This window comes from Lissotriton vulgaris, unplaced genomic scaffold, assembly GCF_964263255.1.
Source record: "Lissotriton vulgaris unplaced genomic scaffold, aLisVul1.2 SCAFFOLD_1143, whole genome shotgun sequence".
Taxonomy (NCBI): Eukaryota; Metazoa; Chordata; class Amphibia; order Caudata; family Salamandridae; genus Lissotriton; species Lissotriton vulgaris.
This window is the reverse complement of record NW_028252109.1, coordinates 49,566-67,414: the sequence shown is the minus strand read 5'-3', so window position 1 is coordinate 67,414 and position 17,849 is coordinate 49,566. Positions and strand designations below refer to the sequence as shown.

The 17,849-nt window shown below is 40.1% G+C and overlaps 2 protein-coding genes and 1 pseudogene across 2 annotated transcripts in view; all 3 read left to right on the top strand.

The window, feature by feature from the left end:
• LOC147662661 (butyrophilin subfamily 3 member A2-like) overlaps nucleotides 1-1,595 on the top strand; it is a 282,106-nt gene extending 280,511 nt beyond the window's left edge. The window contains exons 7-8 of the mRNA XM_086951010.1: nucleotides 697-717; nucleotides 1,413-1,595. Coding sequence (XP_086807136.1) covers nucleotides 697-717; nucleotides 1,413-1,595 — 204 coding nt within the window. The remainder of the gene's footprint in view (nucleotides 1-696; nucleotides 718-1,412) is intronic.
• On the top strand, nucleotides 697-17,360 carry LOC147662659 (uncharacterized). The gene is made up of 2 exons (XM_086951009.1): nucleotides 697-717; nucleotides 15,922-17,360. Exon 2 carries the CDS (start codon nucleotides 16,200-16,202, stop codon nucleotides 17,253-17,255), a length of 1,056 nt encoding a protein of 351 aa, XP_086807135.1. The 5' UTR covers nucleotides 697-717; nucleotides 15,922-16,199; the 3' UTR covers nucleotides 17,256-17,360.
• LOC147662660 (uncharacterized) lies at nucleotides 12,775-15,466 on the top strand (annotated as a pseudogene).
• Nucleotides 17,361-17,849: the final 489 nt, after the last annotated feature.

The following is a 17,849-nucleotide window of genomic DNA, read 5'->3' as shown; positions in this document are numbered from 1 at the left end:
GAATGGAACTCTAAAGTCCCACTGGCCTTGCTGAACTTGGGAGTTCAGGCAATATTTTACAAATCATTCACATCAAACCACAGCATGTAGAAGAAGTCTTGTTGACATGTGCAAGAAGTGACCCAACTGTGTAATTAACTCGATCAGAGTCATATTTGTGGATAAAAGAGTAAGATAAACCCATAATATGAAGATAACCTGTTGAAATGAAAAGCCAACTACAGTAATACTAGCAGCATTTGAACATGTCCTTAAGGGTTAAATCATGTTGAGGACTGAGGCAGGTTAGCTTATCTGACTGAGACACATTGCAAGAACAAAACAGATTAAAAACTAGACCCTAGGCATGGAAGAGACAGTTGCTCTTAGATATCTGTCCAGGTTTGTGGTAGATTCAAGCCCAAAGGTCATAAGATGTTTGAGACTCATTTAAAAACATGACATCCCTTTGTTAGTGTTTTTTGCAGCATCAAGAAGCCTTTTCTTCAAGTGATGGTGTTGGTAGCCTCGTGAACCATCTCTGTCACTAATTTAAGTTTGAACACATTATTCCCCATGTAATTATTCAAATATATTATCAATGTATTCATTTAATAAAGGACATGGCATCTTCAAATGAAGTTCTTCAGAGACTGCATCATAGCATTAATTACTTTCTTAAGTTTAATTGCTAACATATGCCCTTTTTTCTTCTAGGAAGACTTTCAGGAAAACTTGGTGAGTTCTGAATTAACTCATGTATTGCTAGGAAATGTGTCACTATTGTGTAAGCATGTATTTCTTTTTTTTAATATATTTTTATTGGAATTAACAAATTACATATAATAACAACATAGCACACATCTACCCAAAGGCAGCATGGCACTCTACACTGTCTAAGACAAGTATCAAGTCATGAGTGAGAGGAGAAGCAGCTGAGCTGTGAATGGTTCATCCATCAGATGTAATATTCTTTAAAGTGGAGATCCTTTCACATTTCTTCCAGATCTGAAGTAGAGTTGGACCGCTCTGATGGACACCGGGATATTGTCACAGATCCCGGGTGTGTAGATGGAAGAGGCAACCTGTCTTTTTACACCTCTGCCTGCTGGTGTGCCAAGATCCATTTGGGATTGTGGGTTTGTCTGCAAGAAAAGAGTGGGTGCTTTTGTGATACTTTTTTATAGATGATCAACTGGTTTTGAAAATGGTGTGAGCCGGCGAGGGGAGGCGATGGAGTTCCATCAGGGTGGGGGTGATGTGATCATATTTCTTCAGGCCCTGGATGAGACATGCTGCAGTATGTAGGATGCCCCTAGGAGGCGCCCTTCTGGGGTCTGGGAGGCCACGGAGTTGGGCATCATCAGATCCAAGAGTACAAAGGATTGAACAGCACTTCAGTCATTTTCTGAAAGTAATGTTTATTTGTTAAGAGAGAGTCCAAACTACAAGAAAGGGATCCCGAAAAAGGAATACAGGCAGGTGGCTTTGGGAAACTGAAACTAGAAATTAAACTCTACACGAGAAGGGAATTGGAGTCACCTGCCTACACGATAAACAAAGAGTCTCTATATAGCTGCACAAATGTTTCAAGCGGGGAACAGGGCCAGAAATAGAGCAGAGACCTGAATATAACAAGGAAATAGCAAAACATATATAACTAGTACGAAAATATATTTTATTCAAGTTAGAGTAATTCATTCACATTTTAAAGATTTTTTATAATATTTTAACTATATAATAGAACACACCAAATGGCAGGATCATATAAATTTTCCTTTTCACAATTGCAGCCATAAGAACACTGATATAATCCATAAGATGTCCCCAATCCAAGTAAATCACAGCAAAGGAACAACTAAAAAATCATCATATCAATTGCGCAAACAACATTGTCTCATTAAGTCAGTCATACTATACTAGCATCCATACATCTGTCATAATCACAAAGACTGACAAAAAAAAATGCATGTATAGACGGGAGCCTCACAAGAAACATGAGAAGCATATCATGCACAACCCAGTGTCTGGGTAAGACCTGTGGCGCTGTATAGAGCTGCGCAGCCAAGAATTGACTGAAGTGCTGCAGGGATTTAAATGAATGAGCTAGTACCCAGAGATACAAAGTACATTTTCATTGGATTAGTACCATTGACTCAATAAACATTACTATCATATGTCCATAGAGAAAGGAAGTGATGGATCACATAAATATAAACAATACAGTAGGCTCTCTTTCTTTGCATATACCCCTGCGGAATTCCTGTCAGGGCGCAGTGCCAATGCGCGTTTTGGTGAATGGCTTCAATGTAGACGCCACCTTCTTCAGGGCACAAACAAAGAGATATCCAGGGGTGTGCCACATGGAAAAAATGAAGGAGACAGGTGGGTGCCTGACAAGTGATAAAAGTCAGGACTCCTTTCTAAAAAAATAATGCATGGGTGGGTTCAGGTAATGGCAAACTTCGTATCCCCGTCAATCCAACCAAAGTAACTCAGATCAAGATTAAAACAAGCATTGGAAATGCAATAGGTCTCGGATTTACTGAATTGCAACGCAATACAAGAACATATAAATTGTTCTACAGACTACAATAATGTATGTGTATTTACAACAAATACCCCAAAGAATTTTTTGTAAATAAACGGAAAAGTCATGATCAAATATTTTGAACATAGAACCTGACATTCTGGTGTAGAACAATTTATATGTTCTTGTATTAATGATTTAGCTGCAACACATGCCTCGATTGCATTCTTTGGTGGCTGGACCACCTTATGTATTGCGTACCTTGTAGATGGACCTTTTGCGACCTTTTGCGGCCTTTCAGGCTTCTCTTGGAAGACTCCCTCTGTTTTTCACGCAATTGTGCGTTGCAATTCAGTCTCCGGAAAACGGCGTTATCCTTTATGCCCTGAATTGTGGGAGTACTAGCATAGACAATTCCAGTGACGTAACTACTTGATACATCCTGAATTTTTGAAGTTGTACTTTATTGCAATTGCTTTAAATTGTACACTTCCTCCTTTGATTACGCTACATTCAAGCATGTAAATTGCAAGCTGTATACGCATTAAAACTTGACCTTAACCACAGCTTCTGGGTTCAGCGGGATTATTTATTTTTCCACGCCTGCATCAGAAATTATTCTCCTAGTTCGATACTATCAAGATGCACGTTTTTCCGAAGTCCTACGTTTGTGTGGACATTTGGAGACCTCTGCTATCTGACGTTCACTTCCCGCGGGATTGGAACGCCTTGAAGGTGTATAAATCATGGCGGGTCTGAAGCGTCTTCTCACCAAGGGGCGCAGTGACGGAGAAGGATTACGGCGCGTTACCACGGACCTTAAGGTAGGCGTTTGAGTCACGGAGTTATGCTGGAGGTACCTCCGGCTTTAGCGCTAGGACAGGGCAGTTCGGAGTTTTCGGCGCTCTCGTTGTTAATCCATGATCATTGGACTGTTTCTGTATTGTCAGCCATTTAAGGATTAGGCAGCAATCTGCGCTTTTGCCAGCCCGAGAAACAGTAGAGGCTTATGAGTTTACGTGATACTGATTCCCGTGTTGCCAGTGGTTTACCCACACCAATGTATCTGGCAACATTAATAGTCCGTATCTATCATCTTCCACTTAGATATGGACGCTTGCACGCTTTCAAGATAGGTCGCCGATCCAACTAACAACGCGCATTATTTCTTGCCAGACCCTGCATAAACCCTAACAGCGTGTAACGTTCTCTCTTCCTTTTTAGAGTCGCTGGTATACAATAAAGCAGTTTACCAATGGACTGTATCTCTACTGTGCATATAAGTAAGCCTACACTCTTCCCCCTTTTTTTTTTGGCTTTATTGTTCGTTGCTATCTTGGACATGCATATGAAGTGGAATGTGTCAGTCCTTATTGGACTCTTGTGTTATTTTTCCTTCTTTGCACAGATTAGGAAGTAACAGTACTTAGTCCCTTCGCCGTCAGCCTCAATCAACTTGAGATCTTCTTTTTAATACGACACATAGATGAATTGCGTGAAGTTCCACTGAACAAGGACACACTGCGACCACCTTGGTAGGTCACTGTCAGTGTGAAATAAGGATGGGTGTCAATAGGAAGCATACATACGTTATGTAATTCTTGGTATTTGTGCATAAATTATGACATCATGGCGTTTACATTCTCCTTGTAGCCATCAATACGGATGAAGTCCTGAGTCTCACATGCCTTTTTTGCTCCCATTATGAACGACGCTATTGGTAAGCCCTATTTAATCTGGGACATGCAAGAGTTTCAGCAAGTCGCCATTACATTTCTATTTACAGCCTCCCTTGATTCCTTTGTAGATGCTGTTCAATTGATCTGGTCCTTCATGTGACCTCTATAATCGCACTTTAAAAAGGAAAAATACTCATTGTGCTCTTTTGTAAGTAATTCAAATTCAAATTCAAATTTTATTATGTATTGGCTCTCACTGAGGGCCACATAAAATAAAACATACAATATACATCACATAAAAAGTTAACAAAATTACATCTTACAGTCTAAAAAAGAGCAATGTAGAGCACACAATCATTAGTCTCGCAGTCCTCAGCCAATTTCGTGCAATATTAATAAATATCTAAAAAACATTTAAAAAAGTTAAAAATCCTGTAGCAAAATATTTCATTGGGTGGGCTATAAAGTGCATGGAGGAAAGTATATACATCTAAAATTCCTAACTGTAGACAAATTGGTTTTAGCCATTTGAGGCGAAAAGGGCGCAATACCTTACATACAAACAAAACATGATTGCGATTCTGTACATCCTTATGGCATAAGTTACATACAGGAGACACACCGTGCCATTTTGCATAAAGAGAATTTAACGGAAGCAGATCTTGTCTCAATAAGAACCATAACCTTCTGATTCTATGAGGGATGTTCCAGGTGAGATATTGTTGGGGCTGTTTAAACAGATATGTTTTTAACAAAGATTGTCTATCTTTTTTCTTTGTTTGGGCTATCCAATCTAGTTTATAACATAGTTCCCAGGATGCATTTTTTAATTTCGTCTTGAGTTCAACAGGATCTAATGAGAACAAAATGTTTGCATCCAACTCTAGTAGATCAACAGCCATTCTAAAGTTTTTAACCAGTTGAGAGAAGTCATTGAGGTCCCCCAGCAGTTCTCTTTTAATCACTTCTCTCAGGGAACCATTTTTTCCTCTAACCAGACAGGCTACCCATCTTATAAGGGCAATCAGCCCCTGCACCCAACCACTTCTCAATCCAAATTCTAGCCTGCATGAGCTGTCGGAGCAGGCTGTATTTAGGGATGTTATTTTCCTTAAGATCTTTCCTTCAACTTTCGACACAAATCCCCAATGTTTAATATCCACTAATTCAATCCCATAAAGGAGAGTGGCAGGTATCTTGGCTTTAAACACATCAAGGAACAGTTTAAAGTGTCTTTTCCCTGTAGCATTATACATAGAGCACAATCCCATCCCATGTGATAACGCTTTACGAGAGTTGTGCTCTATATGGGCAGTATCACTTATGTTTGCTGTAATTATTTTCCCTAAAAAGGTGTAAGTTTTAACTACCTCTAATTTCTGTCCTCCCAAAATCCAGTTATAATTTGCAGACCTGCATTTTTTCTTACCGAAAATACACATAATCTTGCTTTTAGAAGCATTGATCTTCATAAAGTGTTTATCTGCAAAAAGTGATAAAGCATGCAGGCGATTTGCCAAGCCTTTCGGCGTTAAATCAAGAACAAGTATGTCGTCTGCATACATTAACACAGAAATCGGTACTCCTCCAATTTTTGGGGCTATTCCTCCACTAGACGTTACTTGGGACGGTAGGTCAGCTGTATATAGGGAGAACAGAATAGGTGCTAATATGCATCCTTGCTTTAGTCCATTCTGGGAAGGGATTAATTGGGAAAGCCCCCTTTCCCCACCCAGCAAAAGTTTGCACCATGTGTTGGTGTGAAGGGATTTTACCAATTCTAACAAGTATGCTGGCATTCCCATTGTGGCAAGTTTTTCCCATAGCGTTGACCGATCTACCTTGTCAAACGCAGTTGAAAAATCAATAAATGCCACATAAATTCCGCCTCTTCTAACTCGAACATATTTATCTACAAGAACCTGTACAGCTGTTAAGTTATCCAGGGTTCCATGCTCTTTACGAAAGCCTGTTTGCTGCATAGGTAAAATATCATTTACGTCAATCCATTTCATAATTAATAATAGCACACATTTAGCAAAGATTTTGCCTATTGAATCTAAAAGTGCAATTAAGCGATAATTCTTAGGGTTATCCCGTTCACCCTTTTTAAATAGAGGAATCAGAATACTACCCCTCCAAGAAGTGGGGACTAATTTAGTAATAAAACAACTCCGAAACAATGGGAGTAATATCTTGCTCCATAGAGTAACATCCTGCTTGATCATAGTCATGGGCAATTCGTCTGGGCCCATAGCCCCAGAACAACGCATACTTCTTATCACAGCTGCTATAGATTCTTCAGTGGGAAGATCTATATACTCATCTTTAATCAGGATAGGTACCGAAATATTATCTTCCACTCCATTGGAAGCGTAAAGATTAGAGATAAATGCCATCCATACTTCCTCTGCTATAGTAACTGGAGTCGGAGTAGTTCTTGTTCCACATCCTTTTCCTATTACAGACCAGAAGTCTCTAGAATTATTATGGACAGAAGCCTCTCTTAAACATATCCATAATTTATCTTCTTTTTCTTTCTTTAATTTAATTTTCAATCTATTCCTCCTTCTTTTGAGTAAGGCTAAGTTTCGCTCGTTTTCTCGAGTTCTATTTAGGTAGTTTTGCCTGACGAGTTTATTTACTTCTTTATTTAAGGTTAGCAATAGAGGAGAAGGGCGAGGAGGATTTTTAGGGTTACAGTTTGTCTTTGCCATCCTTCTTAGTTTCTGTGATAATAATTCAAACTGGAGGAGTTCTGCACCTTGCCAATCCTCTAGTTCCAATATGGTTTGGGCCAAGATACTTTGAACATTCTTTAGGGATCTAGAGTCCCAAAAGCATCTGCCTCCATTGCACTTAATATTAAATCCTGTATTACTCAAAGACCAGGATTCAGTCGCCAAGGGTTGGAGGGAAATTGTTAAATTAATAATTTTATGATCGCTCAATGTAGAGTTTAAGGTCACAATATCCTGAATAAATGAGTAGGTTTCATAGTCTGTGATGATGTAATCTAAAATAGATTCACCTTTGTAAGACCCATGTGTAAACTTAGCTGGGACATCAGAGGGCATTCTGCCATTAACTATGAGCCCCTCTACCGAGCTTAATTCCTCTAGTAACAGTTTTCCTCTTTTGTTAGTTTTTATTTTATTGGGAAAGAGAGATTGAGGAATATTATACGCTTCTTCCTTTGTCTTATTTCTAAATAGCTCTAGGCTTAAGTTGGAGACTTTACAATTCAGGTCACCCATAAGGAGAATATAAGGAGGGGCAGGCCCCTCTATCAACTGTTTTATATATAAGAACATTCGCTTTAAAACAGTGCTAAATTTTTGTTCTGGAGGTATATACGCATTTACAATCACCAATGAACTACGAGGACTCTTTAAAGCTAAATTGTTAATGGATATTAGTTGAAAAAGTTTACTAGTATCAACATGGTGAGAGAATTGCCATTGAAAAGCATTGGATAAAAAGCAGACAATTCCCCCTTTTGCATGACCTCTATGGGATGGCGTAGCTGGGGCCTCAAAAACAAAATAGTCTTTCCCCCCATATTGTATATCTTTACACCAAGTTTCTTGGATACACAATATGTCGGCGTTTAGAGAAAGGAGGTAGTTCAATTTCTCGGGGGAATTGTATAAACCTGCAGCATTCCAGGAGATGATACTAAGATGTCTGTTAAAGATGCTGAAATAAGCATTTACTCAACGAGGTATTACTCGATAATGCTCCAGGTAACCAATTCCATTTCTGGGGGTCATGACATTGGGATGAGTTCACATTCTCATTACGTGTTTGAATCTTAGACACCATACGCTTTCCCCTTGATACACAGATTTTTAAGTCATTATTATTAGCACTCAAGACATGTTGATTAATACCCAAAGTAGTTGGTCCTTCTCTATTATAAAAACTAGTAAATGGTAATACATCTATACCTCGACATTGAAAAGCTTCTGCTTGTTGTAATACAATATTGGAAATTATTTTTGAGCAGAATCTAACCCTTGCACGTTGACCATTCTCACAATTTATAATTGAAACCAGATCAATGTCACTTGACTGAATTAGTTTTAAGCTTTCAATATCTTTGAGACAGTTAAGCAACCATGACCTGTTTAGGGTTAGGTCAAAATCAAACAATGGAAAAAAGTCCAATGACAGTGTATCCATCCATACTGGAGCAGCTTTTTGTTGCACATTAATTGGTTCAGGTGGAGCTTCTAAAGGCAATTGAAAAATAGGCGCAGATGGATTAAGTGTCCTTATTACCGTGGTTTCCTTACTTATGTTTTCTTCTAATGGGACACAAGGTTCTGTCTCATTAATCTCAGAACTTTGTCTTCTTCCTTCAGATTTTTTAGCAGCTGGAGTGTCTTTCACAGACAAGGTGGGGGCGCATACCTCTGCCACTATCATATTAGTGTTTACTATGGAGTGTTCTGAGAATTCTAGGTCCTCCAAAGCTTCATTTACATGTTGTTGGAAGATAACTTGCCTTTGGCGTCTTCTTGAGTATTTGCGAACTGGCTTCCTGTTCTTTCCTTTATATTTTTTGCATTTACCCTTTTTGATACCCTTAGAGTCATGACTAAAGATAGGGAATAACGCATTTCCTGTGGTTTGGTTGTTCACTAGACAACCGTTTTCCTCCTTTATTTGACTCTTTGATGTTGTATCGGATGTGAGGCGTGAGCTTTCATCCATCACTATAGAGTCTCTTTGTTTCTCATTCAACTTTATTAGAGGGGATGGTAATAAAGTTTCGACCTGCTCATGCACTTCTACCTTGAGCTTTGGTCCACCCACAGTGTTTGCGCTTAACAGGTTGTCGCCTACCGCAGGTATTTGGTTCGCAGAGGTTGTTATTAACATAATATCGTCTTCCACAAGATTAGGCTTTACTGGAGTAGTAGACATAGCTTTTCCATTCTCCGTATACTTTGTCATTAGAACCTTCAATATCTCAGTAACTGAGTCCATAATACAGTCCGTACTCACAGCAAATTTTCCTAGTAACAGTAAAATGGAGGATAGAAGGTCCTCAAGCGCTATTAAGGAGTCTGAGATGGGTTTTTCATTTCTTGGGAATTCGGTCTCTACGTAAGCACGAATCCCCGAAAGATTAAGGTTTGGAGATTTCATCTCGCTTTGTAAAGAGGGAGTATCGTTTTGTGCAATGGATGGAGTACTACTAAATAATGTTAGTCCAGGTGGATGGGTTTTGTTGGGAGTTTCATTTAATTCAGATTGATTCCCCTGTCTCTCATCCATATATCGGCCACAAAGTTCTAAATCAATACTGGACAGCATAGATAATTCCACTGCATCCTGATCCATCTGTCCCACCTTCTTATTTATTTGAATTATTTCTGGATTTGGTGATTTCAACTTAGAAAGCTCACTATCGGAAGAGGGTGGGATGATACTTGTCTCCTTAGAGATTGGAGGTAACCTTAAGTTTGAATCTTGCGACAGGTCAGAGTCTAAAGGAAAAACTATATGTGGGAGCAACCCCTCAACCTTTGGAGGAGTTTCCATTTCCTTTTTAGCCGAATTCTCCCAAATTTCCATTAGTTGCCTTTGGCCCTTTAGCAACAAGCTGTTAGCGTATTTGTTTTGCAATGGGTTCGATCTTCTTGATGTATTTGGCCGTCCTTCGAGTGTTCTTCCAGAACGTAATTTCCTCACTGACATAGTGCTTTCTGCAACTACCAGTTAGTGACTTTCAGGTTAGACGCAAATTGGTAATTAAAAATAGGATTCAGTTTAGAAGATTAAAGATGGATTAACTTCAACTGAATAAAAATCTGTGCACGTGTTTAGGCTAAATGAACCAGGACCAATGAGTGAATGTTCACAATGCCAAGAATCCTTCGACTATAAAGATAGAAGGTGTAATTGAATTAAAAACTGAGTGTAAGAGATTGGGCCCAGCCCAGCCTACCTCGGCCTCTGAGGACCTCAGAGGGCCCGCCCTTTGCCCGGGCTTCGCCCGGCGTCCCGCTCGCGTCCCGCGAGACGGGGGTGACTCTGTATTTGAGCGCCTCCTGGCGCGCGTTTGGCGCGATTAGCGCCGCTAGTGCTGCTGGGTAATGTAGTTTTTTCCGACCTCCACCGCGCTCCACACGGCTGCCAGACCCAGGAATTGAGCAGGGGTCGGCGGCGGGAGGCGGGAGGACGAAGGCACCAAAGTCAGCGGCAGCAGGTCAGCACAAAGCCAGCTAGGGGTCCACACAGCGCCAATTTCCTTCTACAAAGAGTCGCCCCCTCGACCGGGGTGACTCTGTATTTGAGCGCCTCCTGGCGCGCGTTTGGCGCGATTAGCGCCGCTAGTGCTGCTGGGTAATGTAGTTTTTTCCGACCTCCACCGCGCTCCACACGGCTGCCAGACCCAGGAATTGAGCAGGGGTCGGCGGCGGGAGGCGGGAGGACGAAGGCACCAAAGTCAGCGGCAGCAGGTCAGCACAAAGCCAGCTAGGGGTCCACACAGCGCCAATTTCCTTCTACAAAGATACTTTTGTAAGTATAGACAATGTACAGCTGTGCTACTGTGAGTCTCTGACCCCTTACTTGAGGATAGGCCCCCATGCAAATAGCTAATTTGTGTGTCCCTTTTTTTTTTTTTCTGGTATTTATAATCTAGCTGGTAACATGCTCTGTGAGTGAATAGGTACTCTTGGCCCAATAGGTCTCTTCTTTGCTGTGCTATGAAGTCAGTTTAATCATATTCCTTTAACTAACATAGTATAGGTGCCTACTTGAGTCGCGTTGATGAGCCCCCATAGTTTAACTGCAATAGTGAATGTCTTATGCTTTTTTATAAAACTTAACTTGTGGATGTCTGAGTGACAGATTTATTCTCCTTTTTCGGTTTTTTGTCCTGTCTGATCCCCGGGTTCTGCACTAAATGGTGAACAAGGTCCTGATGAAGGTGGCTTGAACCACCGAAACGCGCGTAGACCTGCTACAAGGGCCGTTATTCCTTTCCTGTAGCCCTTGAACAATTTTAGCTGTGTGATCTGGCTAATTGTTTACCAGTTCCTTTTTTCATCAATGTATGAGGTTTGATTGTAGTATGCTTGGTAGCACGAGAGTAAGTTGGTTGTATGTCTGACACCATGGGGTATATATATTTATTTGTTGCTTATTTTTATGATTCATTTATGTCTTTCATGAATTTGTATAATTAATTGATGTGTTTTCTATAGAATTGCTTGATTTATAACGATTTTTATATGAATTTATATTTACAAAAAAGAGAAATAATAAATACAATTTTTTGAATGATTTCTGTTTAGTATTACCTTCCTTCTGTCACTAGTCTTTGATATGTATTGATGCATGCACACAATTGAAGTATATGGCCATTGAAGGGATATTTTTTTCTATTTCTAGTTTCATTGTTCCTCCCCTCTGTCCCTTGGCCACATTCGCTCTTTGAGGGGGTCCCATTGTACATGTTACCTAGCCGGATACACACCACATCCAGACATCGACGGGATGTCTGCAGCAGAGCTTTTAACACAGCTAAAACAATTAATAAAATTACATAGACAATTAGTCCAATATGTGATGCGGACTTCAACAATCCAACCAGCAATAAAAATTCCACAGCTGACCCCTCAACAGGGGAACACAAATAAAATTACACCACAGAACATACAGTCCTGCCTAGGTAAAGTACCAGCTAAACGGGAACAAATACCATTCTGGTTAGCACAGAAAATCACCCAAATAGAGGCGGTGTTTCCAGACACCACCCCGTTAGAAAAACACAGGATTCTGACTATCTGTCTTCCAATGGGAATCGCACCACACGTGGAGGACTGTGACACTTGGGGTACAGTCTTTGCTTCCATTTACACAAAAACGCATGGTTTTCCATCCATCTCGGTAATACCAGATGTGCTAAAACAAATTCAAGATGAATACGGTCCAGAACCCGCTTTAACTCTTGGTATGAAATTACTAAAAGACTTCAAGCAGGTCTCGGCTATATTATTAGCCAACATAAAGGGAGAAGCAGCAAACGTGGCGATCCGCCAGAGGTTAAAAGAGATAGATATAGCAGAACAACCAGCTGAAATTGCCAGAATTATAGAAAAATCCTATGAGGAACTAGGTAGAGATAGTTTAGGTGGAATACCAGTAAAACCACAACTGATTGAAAGTCCTGAAAAATATTTTTTAATAATAATTCAACATCACAAAAAAAGAGCTGGGATGGAAACAAACAATCCAATCCTAAAGAAAAGAAATTCCAGTCCAGAGGAAGGTCTCCTCGGCGGAGAGAAAGATCTCCGAACCAAAGACACAGGTCACCCCAAAGTGATCCCTCTGGGAAAAGATATAACCTTAGAAATAGGGATAATATAAAGAAGCCTGATAGATATCAAGATTTTGATACACGCCCCTCTCAATCTTTTCAGACTTCCTCGCAGAAATCGGAAAGAAGAGGACGATCAGAACAAAGAGAAGAGCACGCCAAGTCCAAAGACAAGGAACCTGCTCATCTAAAAAATAAATTACAATTTCCAAAAAAGAAGGTAGCCAGCATTAAAATAGTTAACAATGCCGAGAATACTGAGGACACAACTGAAAAACGGAGAATGGGCTCAGACAATGCTAGACAGTGCAGCAGAAGTGAGCATAGCTCGCAAAGTCCTTATGAATCATCTGGAGACAGTGGACACGAATGAATATCTTCAAGTGGAAACTGCAGACACCAGAGTTAGCAAACCTCACAAAATATATGAAATAACTTTACGTATAGAAGGGGATAAGACTAGAAAAATACGGGGACTATTTTGGGATAATCTCTCCAAGGGCTATTACATCCTTCTAGCGGAAAAAGACTGGCCACCAGAGTTTGTCAGGGACTGCCCTCATGGCGAAGAAATAATTATGCCTGCCTTCTCAAATCATATCCCAATTCATAAAAAATACACACTTGCTAGAAAGTGGGCAGTAGCTCAAGCTCCTGCTTTATATAAAAATCACGTAGGATGGGATGAGGACTCTCCTCCTCACAAAATCCAGTTAAAATCACAACCTACTGCACAAAGACAGTACCCAATTAAGCAAGAAGCTAAAAAACAGGTAAAAGAAATCCTAGATCAATTAGAATACCAGGGGGTGATTGAAACTTGCACCTCACAAATGAACAACCCTTTGTTTCCGGTCTCCAAACCAGACAATTCATATCGTCTAGTTTTGGATTACAGACACCTTAACTCATGTTGCAAAACTTTTGCAGTGCAAAACTCGCATAGTGCTGCACTAATGAATAACATAGTGCGCAAAAAATACAAAACAACATTAGACATCTCTAATGGATTCTTTTGTCAAAACATAGCACCAGAGAGCGGATATTTGTCTGCGTTCTCAATAAATGGCACTCAAAAACAATTCTGTCGGTTAGCCCAGGGGTACAAGAACAGCCCGGGAGTATTCTCAGCGAGAGCAACAGAATTACTACAAACATATGATGACGAAGCATTATCTTATGTCGACGACATATACTTAACAGATGATGACTTGGATACTCACTTGAAGAGAGTGAACACCATAATACTTGGGTTCGCAGCAGAGGGTTACAAATTCAACTTTAAAAAATCCAGAATTGCCCATCTGACAGTCCTAAACTTAGGATATGAATTATCAAGTGAAGGCAAAAGCCTGGCTGACAATTTCCTAGAGAAGTGTGCCGTACTCCAAGCACCTAGAACACTAAAAAACCTACAGTCAATTCTAGGCTTCCTAAATTTCGGAAGAACATACATTGCAAATTACGCAGAAAGGGTAAACCCCTTTATGATCTAATAAAACCAGATTTTAAAAGAACCAATTGGACTCAAATACACACAGAAATTCTGAGATCCTTACAAACAGACATGTTAATTAAAACAAAATTAGAAACACGTGATAACACACGCAATCTTGTGATTCGAGTCATCCCAGGAAGATGCGGATTCACATACCTGACCTCTAATGAGGGAGAAAAGGTACCAATTGCATTCAAATCACACTTGTACACAGAAGCTGAAAAGAAGTTCAGCATTAAAGAAAACATTGTTCATGCAGTTCAAACCGCAATAGCTAGAGAAAAAGATCAAGCTGACGGTAGACAAATCACAGTCAGAACAGCAGAATCAGCCTTTGAGGCATTAACAACACCGTGTAATTTACCAACAACAGCATTGAATCCGGAATGGATACAATGGGTGAATTCAATTACTACAGACAAAGTATACTACTACTTTGATCCAGAATTAAAAGAGTTAAAAAATCTAGAATATGAAAGAACATTCCCTCTGCCAATCGACATTCTGCCCTTACGACAATACGCTTGTGTAATCTATACAGACGGACATGCTCAACCCTCCGTTTGGGGAGAACAAGCATACAACCCCACATGTGAGATTAAAAAAGAAGTGTGGCGCGGAGGTAAACTAAGACCACTATTAACAAAAACACACTCAGTAGAAACTAATTCAGAACAACAGACTGAAATATTAGCATTGAAAATGGCGCTAGATAATGCGGATCGCGAATTCCCGACACTCATAGTGTCCGATTCATATTACTGCGTCAAATCATATAACAACAATTTGCAGACATGGATTCAAAACGGTTACAAAGATGACACAGGTGCAACAATAAAGCAAAAACTGCTTTGGGAACAAATAGTTCTGTTACAAAAAGAACTACCAAAGACTCACGTGACACACTCACTGAGTCATCAGCGTGATGGCGTTCACGTTGCAGGGAATTCATTGGCTGAGACAGCCACAGCGGCAGCAACTAAATCGGCTTCCGTAGCTAGAAAAAAGCGTACAGTAAAATACATTGACGGTGAAACAGTGCTGGCGGTGAAAACGTCATCCAAAGGCGACTGCTCAGCGCTACCGATCAATTATCCACTCAATTATACATACATAATCGATGCAAACTCCGTCCCTTTTGCTCGAATCCCTGGAGTGGGGGACAGAGTAATTCCAAACATGGACAGGAGAACGTTGTTAATTGCAGACGCACATATGGGTGAGGGTCTCTCACACCTCAAACTAAAGGATTCTCTGGAAGAATTACAATCAGTGTACTGGTGGCCAGGCATGAGCCTGCAGCATCACATTTTTGTAAAAAAATGCCCTAACTGCAACAGGGATCGCAGTGGCGAAAGAAACGGTATACTACCGTCGCGTTTCACTCCAGAAAGAACAACAGTAAAAAACAAAGCGTCCAATTAACATATACAGGCTAGTTTCCACTTATAATGTAGATCCCCAGCACTCGGCTGACGTCTGGACTGTTATACAAAGATTTGCGAGTCTAAATGGCATATACGCTAGGAACATGCTACGTTTGAGCGATGTCTTCACTTTAGCTCTCAAGCTTGTGTGGAAACATGGCCAAATGAGCATAGCACAGCGGGATTCTTCTCACTTCCTTCCTGAGGGATACGGGATGGTGTAAAGAAAAAACCAAGGCAGAAAGCAATCTATAACGGAAAGGGTATTAGGTTCGGGAGCTGGGTGGGTCAAACATCTAATAAGTGTCCAACATAGTCTAAATAACCTGCCAAGAAATTCTCTGAGGGGATTCAGTCCGTACGAATTATTGTTTGGAACTAGGATGTTAGTCTTAGATCTCGACAGTCAGACTTCAGTGGTGAAGGAAAAAAGCTTTGATATCAAAGATCGTTTGGCTATTTTGCAGGACTTAAACGAAACAAGAAAAGACCTGAGCAACATAAAGTTGAAACAGCAGCCAACAACCACTGAAGAACCACCACCTGTCCCAGCAAGACCTGTCTGGATTCCAAAAGTCGGGGATCTAGTCAGAGAAAAGATCGCGGTAAAGAAGGAATTTGGGCCTTCTTACAGAAAAGCAGTTCCTGTCTTGTCTATCAACGGGACAAGATCAGTTGTACTACCGCCGCTTGCTGGTAAAAAGGAGAACCGAGTTGTATCCATCGACCTGGTAAAACCACAATCATGTGGCCGATAACAAATAGTAGGCCAAGTGGACTCCCGATAAGTAGCAGAACACCAAGGTTTGCTACCAATACAGAGGTCCTAACTAAGAGGCTAATCACATTCGAAACGCCTACAGAAGAACAACAAGGACTATGCAACAATGCAATGGAACTTAAACCTCTGAAAACCCAAATAAAAACATTTAGCAGTGACACACCAATCTACAATGAAGTAACAAACGAATATGCAAGAAACAGTAATCCTGAAGCAATTGGAACAATTGGCAGAACTGCATCCGGCTACTTCATAAACTTCGATGATTCCTCTGAAGGCTTCAGTGAATCAAAAACACAGCCATCAACAAAAACCTTCAAAGATAAAGCTAAAGAACTTTTGAAACAACTGAAAGAAACATATCTAATTTCTCCATGGATCGAATTTTGGGTGGGTTTTGGTGCATTTATCCTCATACTTTGGCTCATCATGGTACTAACTTTGGGACGCTTCATTGAGGGAAAATATGCTAAAATGGACACAGCAAGTCAGAAAATCAACTTGATCCTCAAGCCACACACATCTTCACACGTCGAGAAAAGAGAACTTTCTTCAGTCAACTTCACAGCCAATCCTATACCGGGTGGGGTAGCATGGGACAACGCTGACTACGAAATTTATGGTCCGGTCGAAATCCTGAAATATCCACACCAAATTAAGATCTCGTTGAGTGACTTTGTAAAACCAAGCTCATTTGCTGATGATTGGGACTTTGAAAGCATTAATAATATGATGTCTGACTTAGTGATGTCTGCTAAATTTACCAAACATGATTATTTGCAGGGTTCTACAAATTATGATAGTATGTACTGCTACAACCACAATGGTAACCATTTTCTACATAAATCTGCACAACCTAGAAATGTTTTAAATTATAATCAATGGGAACATTGTGCAACCCCTCCAAAAGGAAGCTCAAGAACCTTTTATGACAAATATTCATACTTTTCAGGTTTTAACACAAGTAATGCTGAAACATTTATTTCAAATTGTCAAATAAGACAGGGACAAAGACCATGATAACAAACACGAAATTGATATATTCAGACTCATTTTTTGAACAAATGAATACTTTTGGTTTTGATTATTGGGACAAAAATGTTGAAGTAAAAAGTGTTTGGGGTACAAAAGAATGGCAAGTACAAGGTATAGAATCTTTGTTTAGATCCTGCATGATCCCAGAACAAATTATATTTTTTAATGACACTGTTCAACAAACTACCTGTCTTGGCCTAGCCAAAATCCAAGACTTAAATAAACCGTCTATTCCAAAACCAACAATGAACAGCAATAGCTCTACAGATGAAGAGATAGACGTAAACTATGTATTAAACCAAAACAGAACACATCCTGATTGGAAACAATGGTTGATCTGGCCCACAGATACTAATAACTGTCAAGACAGATTCCTGAACAAAACACAGGGGTTCAAATTGACCAGGCCAGACCCTAGATATTCCCAAAGACAACACTCAGGGATAATAACCACCTACAGTGTGGGCAAATTATGCCTTCAATGGCTACAAACTTCCACACTGGCAGAAATTAAGCAACAACTAACTTTCCTTACTGATGGTGCTGACTTGCGTGATTTCATTATGGGACCACGCAAAC